The sequence below is a fragment of the Gymnogyps californianus genome, chromosome 2 (assembly GCF_018139145.2).
Source record: "Gymnogyps californianus isolate 813 chromosome 2, ASM1813914v2, whole genome shotgun sequence".
Taxonomy (NCBI): domain Eukaryota; kingdom Metazoa; phylum Chordata; class Aves; order Accipitriformes; family Cathartidae; genus Gymnogyps; species Gymnogyps californianus.
Window position 1 is genome coordinate 17,782,074 of NC_059472.1, and position 22,724 is coordinate 17,804,797.

At 34.0% G+C, this 22,724-nt stretch overlaps 1 protein-coding gene across 3 annotated transcripts in view; it reads left to right on the forward strand.

Moving 5' to 3' along the window:
• The window catches only part of CSMD3 (CUB and Sushi multiple domains 3), a 748,293-nt gene that overhangs the window by 632,552 nt on the left and 93,017 nt on the right, over positions 1-22,724 (forward strand). For all 3 annotated transcript variants that reach the window (XM_050890742.1, XM_050890743.1, XM_050890744.1), the window contains 7 exons: positions 630-839; positions 5,251-5,439; positions 9,049-9,226; positions 12,210-12,355; positions 15,037-15,117; positions 16,282-16,395; positions 22,395-22,583. In XM_050890742.1, the coding sequence (XP_050746699.1) occupies positions 630-839; positions 5,251-5,439; positions 9,049-9,226; positions 12,210-12,355; positions 15,037-15,117; positions 16,282-16,395; positions 22,395-22,583 (1,107 nt within the window). The remainder of the gene's footprint in view (positions 1-629; positions 840-5,250; positions 5,440-9,048; positions 9,227-12,209; positions 12,356-15,036; positions 15,118-16,281; positions 16,396-22,394; positions 22,584-22,724) is intronic.

The window sequence follows — 22,724 nt, forward strand, 5'->3', positions numbered from 1 at the left end:
AATGTCCTTGACCAGATACCCCTAAAGGAGCAGACACTCTCCTTCCACATATCTTTACAATATATATAATCCATATTATATGTATAATTTTTACTGTGCCTTATTATTTTTATATATATATTTTAATATATATAAGCTGAGAGAGATCAGTTTATGTGCAACTGAAATACAGCTATCTCTGGGGTAGAATTCTGTCATTGTTTTTTTCCAAATATGGCACAGAAAGCATTTTTTCTTTTAATAGAACTGGAGACTATTTTATGCAATTGAAAACAGGAAAGATTTAACTAAATTGAATGTATTCAATGTTCAGAACTGAAATTTGCCCTAAATGCACAAACAACAAACTTTGCCAAAAAGTGGTATATAAATAACCTACAGTTCAATGCCTTAGATCATGTTAGTATTTCAGCGTTAGCATTTCTTACCTTGGCAGCCTCTCAGAATTAGTAATGCATGAGGAGAAAGAATGCTTCAAACTGAATTCCATGGACTGCATCTGGGAGCATAACATATGCATTTCCACTGGTTACACTATTTTCTGATATTATCAGTGTAAAATGTACATACTTTATTTTCCCTCCTGGTATTGATACTGGTGGCTTTTATATACTGATGGTGTTTTTCAGGTGTCCATTTGCAATTTGTGAATTTCTCAACGGAGACCATACATGATTACTTAGAAGTTAGGAGTGGATCTACAGAAACTAGCACTGTTATTGGGAGACTAAGCGGCCCTCAGCTACCAGCCTCTCTGTTCAGCACAACTCATGAAACCAGCTTATACTTTCACAGTGATTACTCACAGAACAAACAAGGATTTCATATTGTGTATCAAGGTAAGATTTTGACATTCTTATGTGAGAACAAGGTGGCTGTTGAAGGTTATTTCTTTTTTTGGCATTCCTAAAAGATAAACATGAAATAAAAGATTTTGTGTGTTTCAAACCAAAGTGTTATGCGTCAAGATGAAACAGAAGAATGCAGAAAATTAAGATGAAAAAGGAAAAATAGTTGCATACTCTCTTTAAAAGGCAGTTCAAATGTAGGCAAACAGATAATTTCCCGTATCTGAATTTAGTTAGCATATTAGTTTATATTGCATGGTTTTACAAAGTAAGTATTTCTACTGTTCCATCTTCATAAACATATGGGAATGTCAATTTTCTGTCTTCGGTTCTGGAAGGAGAAGATCTAAATATTGTTTTAGAGTACTGGATCCATGTAGGCTAGTACAGAATAATGCCAACTCAGAAATCTCCAAATGTGTTTTATTTCCTAGTTGGCAATATCGCTGGAAGGTTCTTGTTCTGTTGCACCCAAACAGGTCATGCTGAGCTGGTGAAGACTGCAAGATCATAATTCTATTTATATAATTGAAGATTTATTTAAAAGGTATTAGATCACCACTGTTCACAAAAAAGGTCAAATGTATATTTTAGACTATACCTGTTTTCATGATATGAATAACATCATGGTTTAACCGCAGCCAGCAACTAAGCACCACACAGCCGCTTCCCCCTCCCCCGTCCCAGTGGGGTGGGGAGGAGGAAAAAAAAAAAGTAAAACTCATGGGTTGAGATAAGAACAGTTTAATAACTAAAGTAAAATAAAATACACTACTAACTAATAATAATAATAATAGTATTATAATAATAATTGTAATTAAAATATATAATAATAAAAAAAAGAAATAACACCCAAGAAAAGACAAGTGATGCACAATGCAATTGCTCACCACCCACTGACTGATGCCTGAGCAGCAATCCACCCCTCCTGGCCAACTCCCCCCAGTTTATATAGTGGGCATGACGTTCCATGGTATGGAATACCCCTTTGGCTAGTTCGGGTCAGCTGCCCCGGCTCTGCTCCCTCCCAGCTTCTTGCACACCTGCTTGCTGGCAGAGCATGGGAAACTGAAAAGTCCTTGGCTTAGGATAAGCGCTACTTAGCAACAACTAAAACATCAGTGTGTTATCAACAGTATTCTCATGCTAAATCCAAAGCACAGCACTATACCAGCTACTAAGAAGAAAATTAACTCTATCCCAGCCAAAACCAGGACAACGTCAAAGGATGATTTAAAGAGTTTTTACTTTACAGCAGTCTCTTCTTACTCTTTCAATAGTAACAAGTCCAAATTGACTTGAACTCTGTGTAACATTCTGGAAGTGAGCCACTGTAAAAAGTGTTAGCTTTTAAAGAAAAAATCAGTTTATGACTTACATTGCCTGGTAAGATGTTATTCACTTCTTATTTGGAATATGATACAATTTGTAGGAGTAAGGCAACTTTAAAATCTACTGCTAAAAGGGCAGTAAAAGACTTAAGAGTGTATACTATTACTGCTATTAATAGTAACAGTAATAATTTTGGAGATGCTGTTATTTGTCAAAGAATTAAAAAAAAAGTCCCTGTCTGTTTTTAACCACAAGAGAGAAAACTGTTTCTTTCAAACATATACAATCTGTGATCTTCTGATTTTTCAGATTTTGCATAGCATATTCGTTCTCAGTTGTGTAATAAGAAGTCAATGTTTCAAATCTTCTTGGAAAAGGTCACCAACATGTGAGAGAGGCTTATTTTCAAATCTTACTTGTTTGCTAATAAAATCTTAAATAGTCATAGTTCATTATAGAGCCTTTTAATTCTTCTGAGAAAAACGAGTAAAATTATAGACAGGTTTATTTCTCCTCTTCCTTAAACATAAGCATGTAAAGCCAGAAAACCCCTATTGGATCAGAAAAAAGCTCCATCTAGCTCAGTATGGTATTTCCAAATGGCAAAAAGAAATGCTACTTAGCAGCACAGAAGCCTAGCTATTTTCTTTTGTACTCTCTCAGCATCCGCATTTGTTGTCAGACTCTTAATTCTATTATTGTGGAATTTGATGGCATTTTCACATTCAGCCTTTCCACTGTATTCATGATTTTTGTGAACTTCAGTCATATTGCCTTTAATCTCTTTCCCAAGAAACCATGTTTAGCCATGTGCTTAGTAATGTTATTCATTATTATAGGCTGTATCATATTACCAGGTATAGAAGTCGGACTCACTGATCTGAAATTTCAAGGATCCCCTCTAAAGATAGACGTGATTTACATTGGGAAATCATCACTCCTTTAGATCAGATCTTGAAATGATATGATATATATCTTGGTTCAGCAGCTTTTCTGGGTGAAAGCCATCTGCTCCTGGTCCTTTGCCTTACCTATTTAGTGTAGTACTTCTGTATTTACTTCAAATTGATCTAGTACCTTAGACCTGCATAATACAAGCACAGTATTTTGTTTGGAAATCTCTACACCATCTTCAGCAGTAAAGACGGATACAAAGAATTTATTGAGTTTTTCTCTCTATGGCATCCTAATCCATAAAAGTCCCTTTTTTCTCATGTCATGAATTGTCCCACCAGTTTCCTAGCTGACTTCTTGCTTCTGATGTTGTCAAATATTTTTTTTTATGATCAGCTGAGACATCTTCTGCAAGACATTTTTCAAATTATTTTTGCTCTCTTTATTTTCTATTTAAATTTGACCTACTATGTTTTATGACTTTTTGGAAAGGCAGACTTTCATTATTTAAATGCCAACATTTTCCCTATTGTAGCTTCTTAACTTTCCTACTGAGTCACACAGGCATCTTTCTGAACCACTTTAGTGTTCTTTTATTCTGAATTGTAGAACTTGTTTTACCTGGTCTTTTACAGTGTCAGTTAGCAGATTCGAATCTGCATTACGTCATTTTTGTATAAATTCCTTTCCAGAAAATTGAATATCCCAGTGCTGGGTTTATGTGACTTGTTCCCTCCCAGTACCATCAAATCACATTGACTGCTATTATGGAGCAGCTCTCCCATGAATACTTCTCAAACTAAGGCTTGAGTACCAAGCTGGTTCAAATCTAAAATAACATATTTTCTTGTGGGCTTTCAAACTCCTTGTTCTAGGGAACAATTTCTTCCTGCATTCAAAATTTTATTTCTTCAAGTCATCTTGAAGCTGGATCCATCGTGAGCTGGATATTTGGGTGCTCCATTACTACTACCTGTCATATTTTTGCAGCTTCTTTAATTTTACTTAACATTTCCTGTTCACTATCATTTTCCTGTTTAGACATTTGTAGAAGCAGCTCAGTACTACACTTATTTTTCTGGAGTTTTAATTTCCACCTATGAGTATTCTATAGTGCTTCTTTTTTTCTGGTAATATTTTTCTTCTATGACACTTAATATAATTTCTAAACAACAGTGCTGCTCTCCCACCTGGAAGTCTCTGCCCTCTCAGTCTTGGAAAGGTGGTCACCTGGCAACACTGCATCCTGCTGCTCTATGCCATGCCTGGGCATAGGCTTCAGGGCTCTTGGTTGGTTCAAGCATTCTAGGTCCCACCTCCTGTGTTTTAGGCTCCTACATTGGTGTGAAAGGGCTTCTTAGCTTGGCCCTTGTTCTGTTCCTTAATACTGTACGCATCACTCAACATGCAGTGTAGGCTACCTGATTTGCTTTTCCTATTTATTGTAATTCTGCTGTTTGTCATTCTCCTGCACTTTTTTAGAGGTGCATTGGCTGTCAAGCTCCTCCCTGTCATGGCATCACATCAGTCTTCTGCACCTGTTAGTTTTTCCCATGCTTCTAGTTTAGATACTCTTCTACAGCCTTTTTAATTTCCATTGTCAGCAGCTTGGATCCATTTTGATTAGGATGTACTTAAGGGTGCACTTGGAAGTAATTTGTAGTCTTAAAGAGCCAGTCAGTGGCCTACCTTTTTGAAGATCTAAGCGGAGAAAACACAAAGTCTAAATTCCTTTCTACTCTCTTCTTCTCTAGTGCAGTACGCCTGTACTTGCTAAATTAAAAGATAAAATTAAGAGGCTAGTCTCATTTTTGCCTTAATGGACTCTGTTCCAAAAACCTGTAGGGTAGGGTGTTGGATATTTTTTTGTTTGTTTACACACACACACACACAAACAAAATGTAAAGAATATAAGACCATTTAAACTTTGGTTGTAGTATTATGTTTTCCTTATGAGGTTTGGAACTGGAAATTAATGCATATTTCCAGAATTGCTGTGGGAATGTTTTACTGTAGGTGTAGGACCAATGATTTTGATTGTCACCATGATGGAACTTAAGACATATGGGATGTCCATGATTTTTTAATTTTATTCTAATGAAAAGCTTTTATTTTTAAAGTAATAATTTGTATTTTACTTATTTTTTTCCCCATTATTATTATTTCTTTATTTCAGCGTATCAGCTACAAAGCTGTCCTGACCCTCGACCATTTCGTAATGGTTTTGTTATTGGGAATGACTTTACTGTGGGACAAACTATTTCATTTGAGTGTTTTCCTGGCTACACATTAATTGGAAATTCAGCTCTGACTTGCCTTCATGGCATCAGCCGTAAGTGGAATCATCCTCTCCCCAGATGTGAAGGTATGTTCTGGGTGACCTGTGAACCCTTCATTATTTGTAAGTCTTCCTAAGGACTGTTAACTGAAATCATTTCAGTTTTTGAATTTCTAGAGACCTGTATTTTTATATTGTGGTCTTTGCAGAGGAAGTATTCAATTTTGCATGTGAAAATTTTTGCAGAGAAGCTGAAATGTTTTATGGAAATATGAAATCTCTGAAAACTTATCTGAGATAATAAGTTTATTTTTGGAAGATTAGGCTTAAGGTCTGGAGTGTGGAGACCTGTGCTGCTTTTTAATCTGGGTGGTGCTACAGAGTAAAATCTCTGCACTGAAATAAGAAAAAAAGATTCAAAAATTGAATTTCTCAACTCTGGCTACTTATGTTCTGTCTTATCAGTTAGAAAGAAATGTCAAAGGTGGCATAAAGTGCAGTTGTCCCCCAGTCAATGCTATGTGAAGTCCTTTCTACACATATTTTTAGTGAACGGGAATTTTTTTTAAATTATATTTTTTAACATTTTACTTGTTTTTACACTGATATGCTTTGAGCAGGTAAGCAGATTCAAGGAACTGTGGCTTGCATATAGCTGAAATTTTAAGGAGACAGAATGAATATATATGATGATTCTGTAGAGGTGTTTATCTTATCCCTAGCTATGCTGAAAGGAACCTGTACCTAAGCAGCAGGCCAAAGAAGGTCAGTCATCCAGTGTCATCAGACTCTGAAACAGACAAGGATGGATGTTTTGGTAACACAGAAATCTCTTTGAGAAATATCTGTGCACCACAAAATCTATTTGTGGAACTGAGGACTGAATTTTCTTCCATATGAAATAATTACTTTCTTCTGGAACCTCCAGGTTTGTCACAAGTGTGGCAACATTCAGACAGCAATGTGAGGTTCCTGGAAAAACATAGACACAGTGAAGATACTTCATATTCAAAACTGTCATCCCAAAGTCCTACACTCCTGGGACCACAAGATCCAAACACATTTAGCAATTAAGATATTGACTGTAAAGTTCTCTATATGCCTAAACATAGGTTTCCACAAAGATGAGATCTGTACAAGGTGTTGAGTGCCCACTTCCATATGCCATAAAGACCCTCCACAGTTTCAGGAGGGGTATTCAGGTCCTGAGTTAAAGGCCTAACTTCCTGCTATATTGAATGGTAAAAGCTCAGCATTAAGAATGGAATCCTTAAGAATGGAATCCTCAATACTGAGCAAGTTGAAGAGGAAAGCCTGAAAAAAAAAAAAAAAAGGAAAGAAGAAAATAATAAGCCACCTTCTTTTCTGGATTTTTGCATTGTATTCTGAATCAACTACCTAAATTTAGGTACTTAAATTAGAAGCCTCATTACTCAAAATTCCTTCTGGAGTCAGTGAGCCATAGTCATTTCTGGGGGATGTGGTAGCTAAATTAAGACGTATCTGATACTGAATTCAGAAGGAGAAGGCTTATCATATAAAAAAGAAATGACACCTACACTGTTTGTCTTTTGAAATGGGAAGAAGTTAATTCATCACAATTAAGTTTGAACCCCCATTTTCTGGATCCTGAGGGAACAGTAATGGTTCATGTCTTAACTGCTAAACAGCTTAGCTTTTCCCTATTACTTAGTTCTAGCTGTATTTTCTGCGCCTCAGAATCAAGACAAATAATTTACTGAATGGAGTGATTCTGTTTCTTTGAAGTACCTTACTGGAACCAAGAATTTAATTAGTAAATTCTAAGATGCCCAAAGTATGTTGCCGTTCTGAATATCACTTTTGATGAAGTTCCTGAACAGCGTCTGGAAGTTCTTTGTTTCTACTTAATGTGATTTGAGAAGATGCAGATAAAAAAATCAACCTAATTGATAATGCAGATCTAACATGTGTGCTGTACTGCATGATTACAGACTGCCAACATTACTCAGCTCCCAGAGAAATTTCTTAATTACATGGGGTTTTGTGCAAATATTTACTGTGGTATTTTTAATAAAGAGGTTTTGACATTTTTGTATGCTACTGATGTTTTTGAGGTTTGGGATCTTTTCTTTATTGTTGAAGGAAAAAGATAATTAGGTATCTTCCAGTTGTACTTGGTTTGATTTGAGATAAAGGCCTTGTGTTCAAAACCATTAAAATGAAGTGGGCTTTTTTGTATATGCCTAGTGTCAGAAATATACAGTATGTTTTAAATTTGTATTTGCTTTAATATCTTTATTGTAAGGCAGCATATACTAAGGCTTGTTTAATGCCTCAGACTTCTTGAAGCAGACAATCTGAATCAAATATCACTGAACGTGGTTCCTGTTTAAACAGTTTTGTTCTCTTCTCCTTGCATCCTCATGCACCTAAAATCCCTCTAACTTGTGCTCAGCACCATCTAACACTCTCTGACCCTTCTTAACGCATCTGCTTCACTTTCATCCTTTTGGAATATGTTCCGTCTCCTTTTCTAAGAAATCTCATTGCTTGACAGTCATCAGCCCATATCTTCGCTCCCCTAAGACCCTGTTGCAAAATCAGTTCTGTCTGCACTGCTCAAAAACCCTTGAGACCTTGAAGCTAAAAGCTGAAAAAAAGCAGTATACCAATTGTTGAGTCTGAATAGATGAGGTGTGACTATGAAAGTCTCCTTACCCTACAGTTCAGCACCAAAGTATAGATATATATAAACCATAACACATACTTTACCTAAATACAAACACTGCATAATTCCTATATGTCAAACCTATATTTCCAACAACCTGTTCTCTGGTTAGAGGTTCTTAAGCATATTTTAGGGAATCTGGGTTGCCATTCCATGCCCATTTGGGGTGGAGTGGGGAGGAATGTATGCAAAATAAAGCAAATTATACTTTTTTAGGCTTTGCTTACTTTTCCAGAACTACGCTTCTATAACATAATTTCTCTTCTGTAATAACAGGGTAGTGTCACATTCAACGTGAATCTGAAACCTCTGTGGAGAAGATCATATAGTTTGGACTAACCATTTTCCTGAAATGTATAGTTATGAAAGTCCAAAAACTGTATCGTCAGTCTTGCACTGTATGATGTCTAAAATTAGTGCACTTCAACAAGAATTACAGAAAGGACTCTTACTTTGTCTACCAGAATTTATCTCAGGAAATGCAAAATTGCTATTCATACTGTTGCACACAATGTTCCATTTTCAAATTCCCCTCTAACTTTCCCCCACCCATCCTCCAACAACTTAGCATATCTCTTCTCTCACCTGATAATTTTGTTGGCTACCTTCTTGTGACAATAAATGAAAGCAATTAATGTGTTTCACTGCTGATTTGTAGCTGGCGTTTATGCAAAGCTGTACCAAAGTGGTTTTCAATTGTGCAGGGAATAATTTAACCCAATGTCTAAATATTATTTTAGTTCCAGTTCTGATAGTATTTATGACATCAGAATTACTTTTTTTTCTTTTAGATTTGACCAATAATGTCAAAATAGACTTTTGACTCTTTGCAAAAAGCTCAGTTAAATCTGTTTTCTATACACAGCAATGGTTTTACATAATCTAGTTATAATGTACCAAATGTGTTTAAAAGTATGGCTTTTACATGGTCTAAGAAAATGCAAGAAGCACTTAATATTTTTTAAAAACAAATGTCTTTTTTATAGCGCTCTGTGGTGGAAATATAACTGCAATGAATGGCACCATATACTCTCCAGGATACCCTGATGAGTATCCAAACTTTCAAGACTGCTTCTGGCTTGTAAGAGTACCACCTGGGAATGGTATCTACATCAATTTCACAGTTCTCCAAACAGAGCCAATATATGATTTCATAACTGTCTGGTAAGAAAACACTTTTGGCATTTATGTAATCTTCATGTGACACAATGCAACAAAGCATGAATTAAAAAGAGTGTATTTGTGATTTCTCCCTTGACACTGATGTTCTGTCTAGAGGAAATGAGTGATTTGCACTAATCCATGTTTTCCAATGTAACGTTCTCTCTAGATAACACTGGTCATGAAGTTTCATAGTCCTTGTCTTAAGAATTCAAAAACAATAATAGTGTGCCTCAGTTTCTCAATGAAGAAAAGCATGCAGAAGCATGCTATAACAGCTTATCAACAACCAAGAGAAGTAATACTTAAGAGTGATAATAAGCAGTTGCAGCTGTGTGTATTACAATGTTTTACAGTGTTAACACAAGAAACTGCAGCGACACTTTCATTTCTTCCAAGTTGGCTTCTTTTAAACTGTTAAGAGGACATAAAAGGAGAGAGTCTATTTGTATTTGGCTATGACAAAAAGAGTTGAGCTAAAGATAGCTGTAAACAAATTATATTCTTTGTATACCTGAATCCATGTCTATCATTAATCTTTTCAGAAAATGAAGCCCCCATTTTTCTTAGTTTCAAAGTTGGTAAAGGCAGGAGGCTGTAACCAAGTGTAACAGCTCCTATAGTAATCTTGAAACTGTTACCAGTGAGTCTCCTAGACATTTCAACAGTGGCTAAGACCTTTTTGGAAGCTTGCCTAAAACAATAATACACTGAGTACTGAATCTGCAGATTGAAAATTTGCAGGTTGAGAGAGTAGTCTTGTAGTCTGAGTAGTGCAAAATAATGAGAGGCAATTTGGGATATTAATTATTCATTTTATATTTCTGTTGCACAGAAATCTTAATTTGGATTCATGTAAATTCATATAACTCAGGATTTCATCCTACTTTCCTAAACATTGAACAGTTCTCCATACACTTTTGTGGTCATTTCTGTAGGTCCTGGGTTTTTTTCATCTTGTGTTCTACAAATTGTCTTGTCCTGCATCCCAGATACTCGATTGCTTTGCCTTAAAGTCTAACCAAAATTTGATCAGATATATACCCAGGCTATTGCCCTGATAAAACTCAGACAATTTTGAATCCCTTTAACTCTTCACCACTTGTTTCGTGTATCAAATTTAGGCTGACCTTCAGAGTCTTTCCTGAATTAAATTATACTGTTGTGTGCATACAGACATCTTTTCTCTATTTCATCCCACACAAACTAGAACACTACTGTCCACCTCTACTGCTTCTTCCATTCGGCTCTTCCTTTCTACCAAGTGATTTCATGTGCTTTCAGTTGTACTCCTGGCTGTGTTACAAACTTAGTTCTTACAGAAAAAGTAATTGTATATACTGTGACAAAGGTAAAACCTCAGTTTTATTTCATTATGTGTTCTTTGCTGATTTTTTTTAGATGTTTTGTATCCTATTTAGATTAACAACACTTTTAGGAGAATGTTCTGAAATTAAAGCGTCTATTATGCTATTCATGTATATGTCATGTGTGTTGTTACTTAGGTATTATTTACATACCTGGATAAGCTGTATTATATACATGATGGCTATATAATTAAATAGCTTATGCCACTTCTGGGTTATTATTTATTTACAGAACTGATCAGAAATTTTGATAGACGTTTCCAATGGAAAAAATACATTTTATTCACAATTCAAATGCTTCTTCAAATCATACTATTTCCCTGATAAAACAGAAAAGGAAGGGGCAATGTGCAAGAATTTGGACAAATGTATTACTGCAAAATTTTCAAACCAAAAAATATCCATCATTTTATTTTGAAATTATTTTCAGTTAAAATATCTTATGCCGATAACAACTAGAAAATTTAAACTTTTAATCTTCATCAATTCTGATCTGGAAGGAAGCAAGTACGAAAATTTAATGCTCTTGCATCATGATTTTGTCTTCTGTACAGTTCCACTATTGTTTAGTACTAACTTTAATTTAATTTTTCTGTTGAAATTAGTATCTCATTCTTCGATAAAGTAGCAGTGATCTTACCAGCAGTACATGTATTGTCTAAATGATAATAAATAGTACAAAATAAGATCGATCAATGTATATAAACAAGGATTTAAGAAGTTAGTCAATTGCATTTCATACTTAGTTTTTGTTAAAACTAGCAGCATTTATATGAAAGTTTACCTGAGCCAAAGAGACACAACCATTTATATAAAATGCATGGCACATATCTCTCAGCAAGAAATTCATTCAGAAAACTCTAAACTAGCCATAAAAACAAACTTTAAATTAATACTTATGTGTCCATATATACTATAAATTTTAAATAATAGTATTATAACATTTAATTGTGGGAGGGAAAAAGCTAGGTTAAAAAATTCTGACATTAGAGAATTTCTAAAAGTAGCATCCTTAAAATAATCATTATAAATAAAATCTGCATTTATAAATGCACACATGCAGATTTTAAGTGGAATCTTATATTCAGTAGAGTATAAGCATTTTGCTTTTATTTTTAGTGAAGCCAATATTCACTCATTGTCTTTTAAAAATTAAATAGTATTCAGCTCTTAATTTTCCTAGAAATGACCAAATTCAAAAGACTGGGGGGAATGAGCAGTATTAGGTTTATTTATTTTCTGATAGCCACATTTGAAAGCATAGATAAGTAAACGTGAGCAGAGTTTGTGGCAGGAAGATGAAGTACAATCACAAATTCAATCATTTTGAGCTTGCTGCAATTTTTATTTAAAAATAAGAATATTACTTCCAAAAGGTGGTTGAATGGAGCATCTTGCTATCTATAAATTTTGATGGTCCTCTAAGGTACTGCCTGCTCTAATCTATACACATATAGAATTTCAAAAGGCTTTCAGCCCTTAATGTCTGTTTTATCTGATTTTAGATGACTAATGCCTTTTAGAGTAATCTAGAGAAATTTTACAACATTATATTAAAATTTGGAGAAATTAAATTATTTGTTTGGGCAAAAAAATCCTTTTGTATCTGTTTTTCTTAGGGATGGACCAGACCAAACTTCTCCTCAAATTGGACAATTTAGTGGCAACACTGCATTAGAATCAGTTTATAGCACTTCCAATCAGATTCTGATCAAGTTCCACAGTGACTTTACTACCAGTGGCTTCTTTGTACTTAGTTACCATGGTAAGTGTGACAAATTGCCTTTTTTCACTGTCTGTACTGATTACTGCAGGAAGAAAACTCATGAAAAAATTACTCTAATTACTTTTTCTAAGAAGAGTTGTTGTTATTAATATGACTGACCACTACTAGGGTAATACAAACATATGAAAGACTAATATGAATGACGAAAACTATTTTCTTGACCAGATCTTAAGTTTACTAGTAGTCAAGCAAAAAAAGAATGCACTGTGAAGACACATGAGCAAAGAAGGTAGCATCAAGACCCTGCAGTTCAAGGTGCTCATCTTCTCACTGCTTACAATGCTTTAAAATTCCTTCGTAATCTAAAAGTTTATGGAGGTCATTAAATTTCTCATAGATATTTGAATATTTTGAAGAACGTACTGTTGTTCTAGAGATTTCAATGACAGTGAACTACACTGTGTAGTTAACGTTAAACTGCCCTTGAATTAAATACTGAATGAATGAAAATGCATAAGTATTAATGCACCGAATTCTACCTCTTTTTTTTAGTCATTCAGACCTTCTGTGGCCAAGTGTTCTCTTGCATTCCTATCATTACAAGGAAACAGATTCAGAAGCAAGAATATTTTTAGGTGCTCTGTGAATGCCTGTTGGATTGACTATTCCCGGAAACATGGACAGGCTACAGTCTGTTTTCTGGATCCTGATCAGATTTTGGGACTAGAAAGCTTTCTTTTTGACTTAGTAAAGACCAAGGTGAATACAGATAGACAGAACTGGGGGGATTAAAGGAACTTTAATCTAAACAAAACAAAGCAAAACAAAAAAGACCTAAATCCCACAATGAAAAAACAGCAGCAACAGCACTTGAGTTGATTATGGAGTATAGACTCCAGTAGGATTAGGCAGAGGGTGTTCAGAATTTTCATTCCAAATCTGGGCATCTAAATTGCATGTAGCAGTTTGTGAAGGACAAACTGACCCTTTGTGTTCATCAATATATGAATTGATATGTATTGATATATATAGGAATATATCAGTATATGACCAAACACATGTAAATATGCTCATACCTCATAATAAAATGTCTCTAAAGAACTTGATCTCCTTGTACTTGTTTCTTTTGTTATTGTGGAAATTCTCATTCCACAAGTTTGGGCTCTGAAGTGTAATAAAGATGCAAACTGAGCAGCACAAAGGATTATTCATGAAGAAACTTAAAACACTTTTTGGATTGATGTTGTCAAGACAAATAAATCTCTTAGTATCCTTGAGTCTGTGATCCTTCATATCAGCTACATACAATTTATAGCAATAAAGGCAAGGCAGTGAGAGGAGTCAAATCTATTTAAAATAGATAATTTGGGGATTAAAATGAATGATACCCCTAAATGAGAGACATTTGAGATAAATGATATGAATTGTTTATTGATCCATTTTTTAATTATGTTGGTGATTTTTTATTATTATTTTTAAAAAATGCAAACAGCACAGCTGTTCCATGTTTGCTTGGTGTGTTCTATTTTAAATTACTTTATCCTAAGGCAGGATATTAGCTTTCTAACTCACTGATTTAATTGGCTTTTCATTATACGATCAACAAAAAGGAGTGGAACAGGAAGATGTCAAATATGGGTGACTCAGTAGCAACAAAAGATCTTACCTGGATAAAATATAAATTTTATGATTGACAAAAGTTTGACCAATTCAATGACTAAAGGACCCAAACGCAGGAAGTAACAAAGATGTGTATAACTGAAGCTGAATCATCATCTGCCATAAGTAGATGACGTTTCCTTGCTAATGAGAGAAGCTATAAAACAATGCTATATGAAAATGTAATAACAGTGAAAACCAGGCATACTTGACTCATTGATCAACCTGAGTGTACACCTTAAAACACGGAAGACTACACTGTCAGTATAAATACTTCAGTGTGATTTCTTTGGCTTGATTACTGTCCTAATTGCATACAGATTGAAGGGAATTTTGTCTGTGTCCAAACACAGGGCCATCCTCATAGGTCCTCTGTAAAAAAATAAAGCTATATAGCTTCTGCATACTCTTCCTACTTGTCTTTTTTATTATTTGTTTCACCTAATTATTTTGCCTGTTGCATACATGTGTTAAAACTCAGAAAATTATTTCATGTGAGACTTCAAATGAAAAGTTGGAAAGCAGCATTATTCTCTGACCCTATCTGCAGGTGAGATGTGCTCCACAACTATTCATTTACTGGGAAATTTCACATTCAAAATGTTTCTGGGCATCAGTTATGCTGCCTCTGGGTAGAATCTTTTGGATTCTAAATCTTGTCTTTATTACAAAGTTTCAAAAGTGGAAGAGTTCAGCAGTAAAAATGTATTGTAACAAAACAAAACAAACAAAACGATTGCAAAATACAAAAAATATTTGCTCTTCAGAGGAGATCACTTAAGTGAGAAAATTGGCAACCACTTCTAAGCTTCTTAGGTTATTCATGAAGATGGTTTTGCCACTAAAATAAAATAACTAATTAAGAAAACAGATACAACTTCCAATTTTTCATTAATTCTGATATTCATATGTTTCCTTTCTTTTGATTCTCTTGAAACTTTCAAAGTAAATGAATAGATGTTTATTTTTATCCTGTTAATGTGGGTATTAACTCAGTTATGTTTCTATGTCTATGTTAACTAAGTATGGGAATGTCAACTGTGCTTTCTTCCTGTTTATAGCCTATCAGCTCCGGGTCTGCCAGCCTCCGACAAATATACCAAATGCTGAAATTCTAACTGAGGACGATGAATTTGAAATAGGTAATATAAGAGAAAATAAAAGCAACATTTGTCTAAAAAAAAAAGGACTGTTATGCACAGAAATGTCTTGCTTTTCAAGATGCAAATCATGCCTGTAATGTTAGATTTATATTTGAAAATGAAATTTTTAAGAAGTCATTCCTCTTCCCTATACTTCCTGAATCCCATCTATGTTTCAGAGATCACATATAAGTAACACAGTAACTCCTTTCTAATTAATTTCATTTTAAAAAACTTTTTTCATAATGTTTAATATAAAACATTGTCTTATACTGAAACAAACAAACAAAACCCACGAAAAACCATGTAGATAATGGTATATTCTGTACCAGTATTAAGGTTCTGTGATCTGAAGGGTAAAATCAAATTTGTAAAAATTAGGAGGACCTGAGAGAGGATGACATTCTGACCTTCTAAGACATGTTAATAATACTATTTAGACACCTACTGTTCAAACAAATATGACTTACATGCTCAGACGTCAGATGTTTGACCAGCTAGTTTTGCTCACATTATGGCAAAGAAAAATAAATTTATTTTTAATATATAGCAAAATTTGATTAGTTATATTGGTAGCAAAGAGGAAAGACTTTTTTTTTTCTTTTCTGTTCTGCAATCTGGACCAAAGAGAACTGCTGGGATGTAAAAATTTTTACTTTTATTGATACATAAAACTATATGAATTTTTAATTTCTTAATTAAAAAATGACAATTTCTTACTCTCACCATGCCAAATTTAGATTTCATCAACTAAATCCAGTTCCTATTTAATTTTTTTTCCCTCAGGATTGTAAGAGTTACTGACTTGATCTTATCTCTTTATTTAGTTCCATAATGGTTATCCAATAAATTATATTGCTTAAAGCTTTGTGGACACATGGTTCACACAGCATCAGTCAAACCCAGAAAAATTAGCAAACTATCCAACTGATAATGTGGTGGAAAACAGTGATAGATGCAGCATAGTGTGCAACACAATGCTCATTTACCACATTTCTTAGACTAATCAAAGTTGTTTATGCCAGAGGTCATTTAGCCCATTATATATGATGGTAAGAAACTTCATTAATCAATAATGTTTTCAAAGCTAAAAGTCCCAGTTAATTGCTGTTTAATGTTTCTTTTGTTTGTTTGTGTTTTGTCTTGTTTTGTTTTTCCAAACAGGAGACATAATAAGATACCAGTGTCAACCAGGCTTTACATTGGTTGGTAATGAGATTCTGACATGCCGACTAGGTGAAAGGCTTCAGATGGATGGAGCACCACCTACCTGTCAAGGTTTTTTCTCCTTTTTCTTTTCCTCCTGCCAGACCAGCTGAATGGCAATTCCTTAAATACCCTCCACTATATTTTTACATAAGATGGCACATGGAAAATGTTTCAGACTTTTTGATGCTATTCTCAATATTATCACTGTTTGCTATGGTGAATGTGTGTCAAATATTAATGCAAAATAATTAGCAACGTTTTAATGAATTTGATGAGTTTAAAGGACTGCTGTTCTACTTTGTGAAAATAATTTCACAATTCTTTTTTTGGAGGGAGTCTAAATTTAATAAATAATGAAATTATTTCATTTTATCTAGAACATAATAGTATGAATATTTATATGGAAATTTTTAAAAATGCTAAATTAACATAGCATGGATTTGGGTGAACAAGATCACATCATTTTTCAGTGCAACTTTAAGTGCTTCCATTTTTATTCAGTGTATTCTAAAGAATAGGTTTTCTGTATGTGTGTGTGTATGCCTGTGTGTGTTCATGTTTTCCTCCTTTTACTGAAAACTGTGAATAGAGAGATATAACACTACCTTGTTGTTAAGGTCAAAACAAGATTACAGTCCTGCTAACCACTAACATCACAGTTTAAACCAGTCTTTATTGAGCTGACATTTGACGTGTTATGTTAGAACAGAATTTTTCCATCATTTTTGAAGAAAATGCAAGAGTTTTCTTTCATACCGAACCAATTAGGGAGCTAATGGAGATAAACCTTGCACGTGATTTATTATAAAAAAAATGTAATCTCTTTAAAGTTTCAGTGATGGGCACACGTTTGTGTTTTCTTACTAATTCTTCTATTTATTTCCAGAAAGATAAATATGGACATACAGTTATAAACATATATGATAAGACATTTTGGGGGGGGGGGGGGGAACCACAGCCTCATAAAACTATAATTTATGTAAACAAAAGCTGTTTTGAATTCTGCTAGTTGTTATGATATTGCTTCGTGATCCATCTACTCCTGAGCTTAATATTCTAACATCTACTGCAAGATTAAAATACTTTCCCAAATCAGTCATAATAAATGCAGTTGATTTACATTTGTATTAAATGAAAAATACTGCCATCTGGGTTTTCTACCAATCAGACATTGGTTTGGGTTTTTTTTTCCCCAGCAATTTTAGTTAATCAGCATATCTATAAAACACTCATGATGAAAGATTTATTTGGAAATAGTAAATTAATCGTGAATAAATCTACTACTTTTACAAGTAAAGCTTTAATATTTGACTGTTAGTAATTTCTGAAGTTTCAAACTGGGGTACAATTTAGTTGTTATGAATTTAAACATCAGTATACTAATCTTTAGAACTTTATTATAACTACAATGTTCAACTCAGTTTTCAGCTGAGAGTTGAAAAATTACTGCCTTATAAATATACCCTTTTCCTGCATTCCTGAAAAATGGGAAGGGTCAGCTACTACTGCTTAATAAACTATTTTCCCCTGGTTTTATGCACAAAACTATGCAAAAGTCAAAATCATTTGTAGCAGTAAGTCTAGTTCTTAAAAATGCAAAGTGATCTTGAATTGTGAGTTTTATAAGAACTTTAACACTGATAATTTCTGAAAATCCATGCACTTATTTAGGTACAATGGTGTGTAGGAATAGCTTCCAACACCCTAATTTAAATTAAAATCCTAACTTAGCAGGCTCATAGCATTTAATGGGTGGAAAGCCATAGTAACCTCCAGGCACTGCTTTAAATGTTAAAATGATGTAATAATAGATAGGACAAACAGAGACATATGTGTTGATCCTGAGGCATTCTCTCAGCACATGTTGCTGAAGGCATATTCATATTCTTTGCAAGACCCAAGACAAAAACTCAGGAATGATGACTTCAGTTACCATAGTTAATCTTTCCTCTGTCACATATAAATGCTAAATATTGGATCAAATACTAAACATTAATTCAGTGCTCTTATTGTTTCAGTCTAAAGTTGAATGAAATTAACATAATCTTCAGAGTTTGTAGACTCAGAAAATTTAAAAAAGAAAAAGAATCAAAGGAATTAGTTAAAACATGCTTAAAAGGACTGTTCAAATTGGCCACCTAGCAGCAACATAATTTTCTGTTGTATTTATTTATATAATGTGTAAGTTTGAAGATAGCAATATGTAAGCTAAATTTCAATATTGAAACCCAGATCAATAGAGAGCTTTGTGGAATCTAGAGGCAGCAAAATTATATGCCTAAAATTTATGTCTTTCGCGATTTTAGTATACTGCACTGGTTTATGTATAAGCTACTATACTTGTAATTGTGCAGGCTGTAACACATTACATTAAGAGTAACTCTCCAGGAATAAACTTAGCTCTTCTGTTCATTCATATTTGTATTAGTTTACTAACTCCTTTCACCAGGCAAAGCATATGTTTGTTGTTAGACTTCATAGTGTTAACTTCTGTTGCCTTAACCTTGTGCGTACATTAGACATTTTAGCCAGTGAGGTTTAGTTAAATTTTGCTTCAATTTTTAACTTGAAATAAATTAAAACCTACATTCAACATTCATTTATTTATTGGATCTGAAGAGTGCTGCTGAACAGAATTTAAATAACAGTATTTTAGTTTTGAATCTAATGTATTGCGGTAAAGATATAGTAGTGAATAACGAGGTATCCCTAGGAGAAAATACTGAAGCAAAATCTGTTTAAGATTTTATTTGGTGATTTTAATTGTTACAGGTTAGTTTACACCACAGTTAGTACTATCTAAAACTATGTTGCCTTTTTTTCTATTTTTCTCTGATACTTATCAGTTGGATGAGCATTTCTTAAAATTCTTGAAGATTTCCTTCTCTAGATCAGAAAATAATCACTAACTTCCACAAGCTTATGCCAATGCCTATCATCTTCTTTTGTTAAAATAGAGTATTTCCCATATGCAGCATGTAACTTTGCCCTTAATTTTCCTGGAAATTAGCTTCTATTTTCAGGATAAAACAAAAGCTTCAGAGTAAGAAGATTCAAACTGTATTTTTCATCATAATTAGAGGACTCCGAGAAAATTCTTGATTGATGACTTTCAGCTATATCTCAGCTTAATTAGGTCAGATTCATAAAAAAACTTAGCTACTCGATTCCCAAGGGAATCCATTGTACAGAAATAAGTCTTTAAGGTCTCTACAAAATTTCTGAGGGATGTTTACCTGGAGATCCTGAAATTGCGGACAGTTTGCAAAGCAGAATCATATGGAGACAGCAAAACTAGCTGTAAATAAACTAGTGCAGGCAGATGACTATGATGCTCTTCCTGCCTTCCTGCCACACTTCTCAGTGTGTTCTTATATATATGTATGTACGTATAAAGCTTGAGAGGATCAATTCTTTCATTTGCTTGAGATAAAGTCTCTATCACAACTGGCCCTGCACTGTAGTTTGACAGCCAGATTCCAGGCATATGAGTTTTCTCATGTGGAGTGGAGGTGTTATATTCAATCTCTTCTTGATTAATTGAGACAAACACAGGACATAAGAAACAACTATTTAAATTTAGCAATGCTAATTTTGAAAGTGAGAGGTGAATATTTTCAAATATATGGACAGATTCCTTTCTTTTTTCAAGGTCTGGTTGGATAGGTTTTTGAGCAACCTAATCTAGTGAAAGATGCCCCTGCCCATGGCAGGGCGCTGGACTAGATGATCTTCAAAGGTCCCTTCCAACCCAAACCATTCTATGATTCTATGATTCTTATGAGTTTTGTTTATGAAGATGATTATTCTTTTTCTCTCTCTTCCTCTTCTTTTCCGTGTTCTTTATCTCTCTTCATAGTCCAATGACTTTTTCCCCATAAAAATCTGATTTTTGTATTTAATAAGCCAATATTATTTCAAGTTTTCTTGAGAAATCTAAGTTCCTATTGTTTTCTTGTGTAAAATGTCATGGCTCAGTACTAACTCACTTTCATGTAAGTGTTAGTTGTGAATATAAAAACCAGATTTTAAGGCTCCTGTTTAACAGTGTTCAGTTCTGAATAAACTGTAGGCACTTGTTCATATATCATGAAGCAAAACCAGTTCTTGAAAAAAGTTCCAATAACATGGTAATATAAAATATTTTTATTTAATGAGATGATTGTTATTCTGTGTAGACCTAGTGAATCGAGATAAATTCAAAATCAAGCCTTTTCATCATACTTTTAAACATCATTTTGCTAAATTTCAGCAGCTGCTTTAAATAGTGGTGATAACTTATTTACAAAGTAGCATTTATCTTGCTAGCATCCTCTATCCCTCCTGAAAATATGACAATTAAGAATAGCCAGAGCTGCTATGTATTTTCCAGCACAGCTGTAAGTGGAAGATTAATAACTTCAGAATATGATGTGGAATATAGCCACATCATAATAAATATCCACATATAATATATCCACATATAATAAATATGGTGAAGGTATGGTAGGCAATCCTTGCTGAAGAAGTCAGCAGGGGTGGAGCAGGTGTCTTCTTTTATCCCTACAGGAAACACTCTCATGTTGTGGGGTCTAGCCTCTCCCAGCAATGTTTTAGAGAAAAGGGTAAAGCATGTTCCTTTTCTTATTTCCTAGACTTAAATTTGGAAAAAAGGCTGTCAGCAATTAAGAACTTCAGATTTTTATAATTTCTTCTTCAGCTGACTCACATCAACTCATCAGGGAAATAGTCTGTCTCTGTGTTAGGAGGAGGAAAGTATCTGGTTGTCTGAATTTGAGAGTTCACTAGAAATGTGAATGTATAACCAAAAATCTCTCATACACAGATTTAATAAAAAGCAAGTTGTTTGTAGATATAGATTCAATATGGACATAACATATATGACAGAGTTACACAACCGTTATGCTTACCAAAGAACTGAAGGATGATGAGGAATATGGAGTTAAAATAAATATATGTCTCTCTCTCACAGGGTGATATTTGGATTTTTGCTTTTAAGTGGGGCAGAAATTGCCTATTTTTTTTCCTCTTAATTTGATCTTTATTTCCTCAGAAATTGTTTGTCATATGGTGAACTGTTGTACCTGTTTTTAAAAGGAGGAGCAATTAGATGAATTGCCCAAAAGCAGCCCGAGATTCTCTAGCTCATTCAGGATTATAACACCAACGTCTTGACTGCTAGTCATAGGCTTTGATTTTAAGAACGCTTCTTTGCTGCTTCTTTTGGTAAGAGATAGGGAAGAAATGGGACTGTATTAGGTGTGGTGAAGGAAAAATAGAATTTCAAGGTTTTTTTATTGCATGTAAAGGCAATAACCTAGCATTTTCTGAGGTTTCTATGAATCTAAAAACTAGGTGGCTGGATTAGCACAAGACATCTTCTTGTCTAATTAGTCCTACTGAGTCCTACTGAGCAACAAAATGTCAGCCTGAAGTGTCTTTTATTTTCTAGACTAAAGGCATCATATCTGAATAGTGCTTACATTATGTGTAGGTACATCAGCGTCCTTGGAGCTCGATTGAGGATCTCAAAATTTACGTGCTGCTTTGTACAGATTGTGGGAGGGATCGATTACTCTTTATTTAGAATCTGACAACCAAAAATCACAGTGTCTTCAAGTTTTGCTTTCAGTGTAAGGCTTTACCTGGAATTATTGCTGACAGTAATAGTGATCTGAGGGGAAAAAATAAAGTCTATGGTTCACTTTTTGAACAATGCAACAATTTAGTGCTTAAGCATAGCCTACAAGAGTATCTTAACTTCTAGAGAATGGAAGAAAAATGTCATGAATTGATAACTTCTGAGGGTTGCAGAACTTATTTTCAAGATAGACATTACTTTAGGGTTTTTTTTCTACTAACTGACTTTGTTTCTAAAATGTTGTCAGTCTTTCTGTATTTACGGAAATAAAATCATAAAATCATAGAATGATTATAAATAAAATAAATACAGTAAATTAGTAATAAAATGAGTAATGCAGATCTTTTAAACTCAGGAAAATCTTGCCAATCACATGAAACAGAAATAGTGGGCTTTAGATATTCTTACCAATCTTTCTGTTTCACAGTGCTCTGTCCAGCCAATGAAATGCGTCTGGATTCTACAGGAGTAATATTGAGCCCTGGATATCCTGACAGCTACCCAAATCTCCAGATGTGTGCATGGACCATCACTGTGGAAAAGGGTTATAATATCAGCATGTTCTTTGAATTCTTCCAGACAGAAAAGGAATTTGATATACTTGAGGTGTTTGATGGTAACTATAGGATCCACAACTTTGGATGATACTTTTTCTCTCTCCATATATATTTTACATTGCATCTATGTAATCAATATTGTTTATGCATACCATAATTTGTCAGTATAAAAAATCTTAAATAAGCAATTATTTGGATTT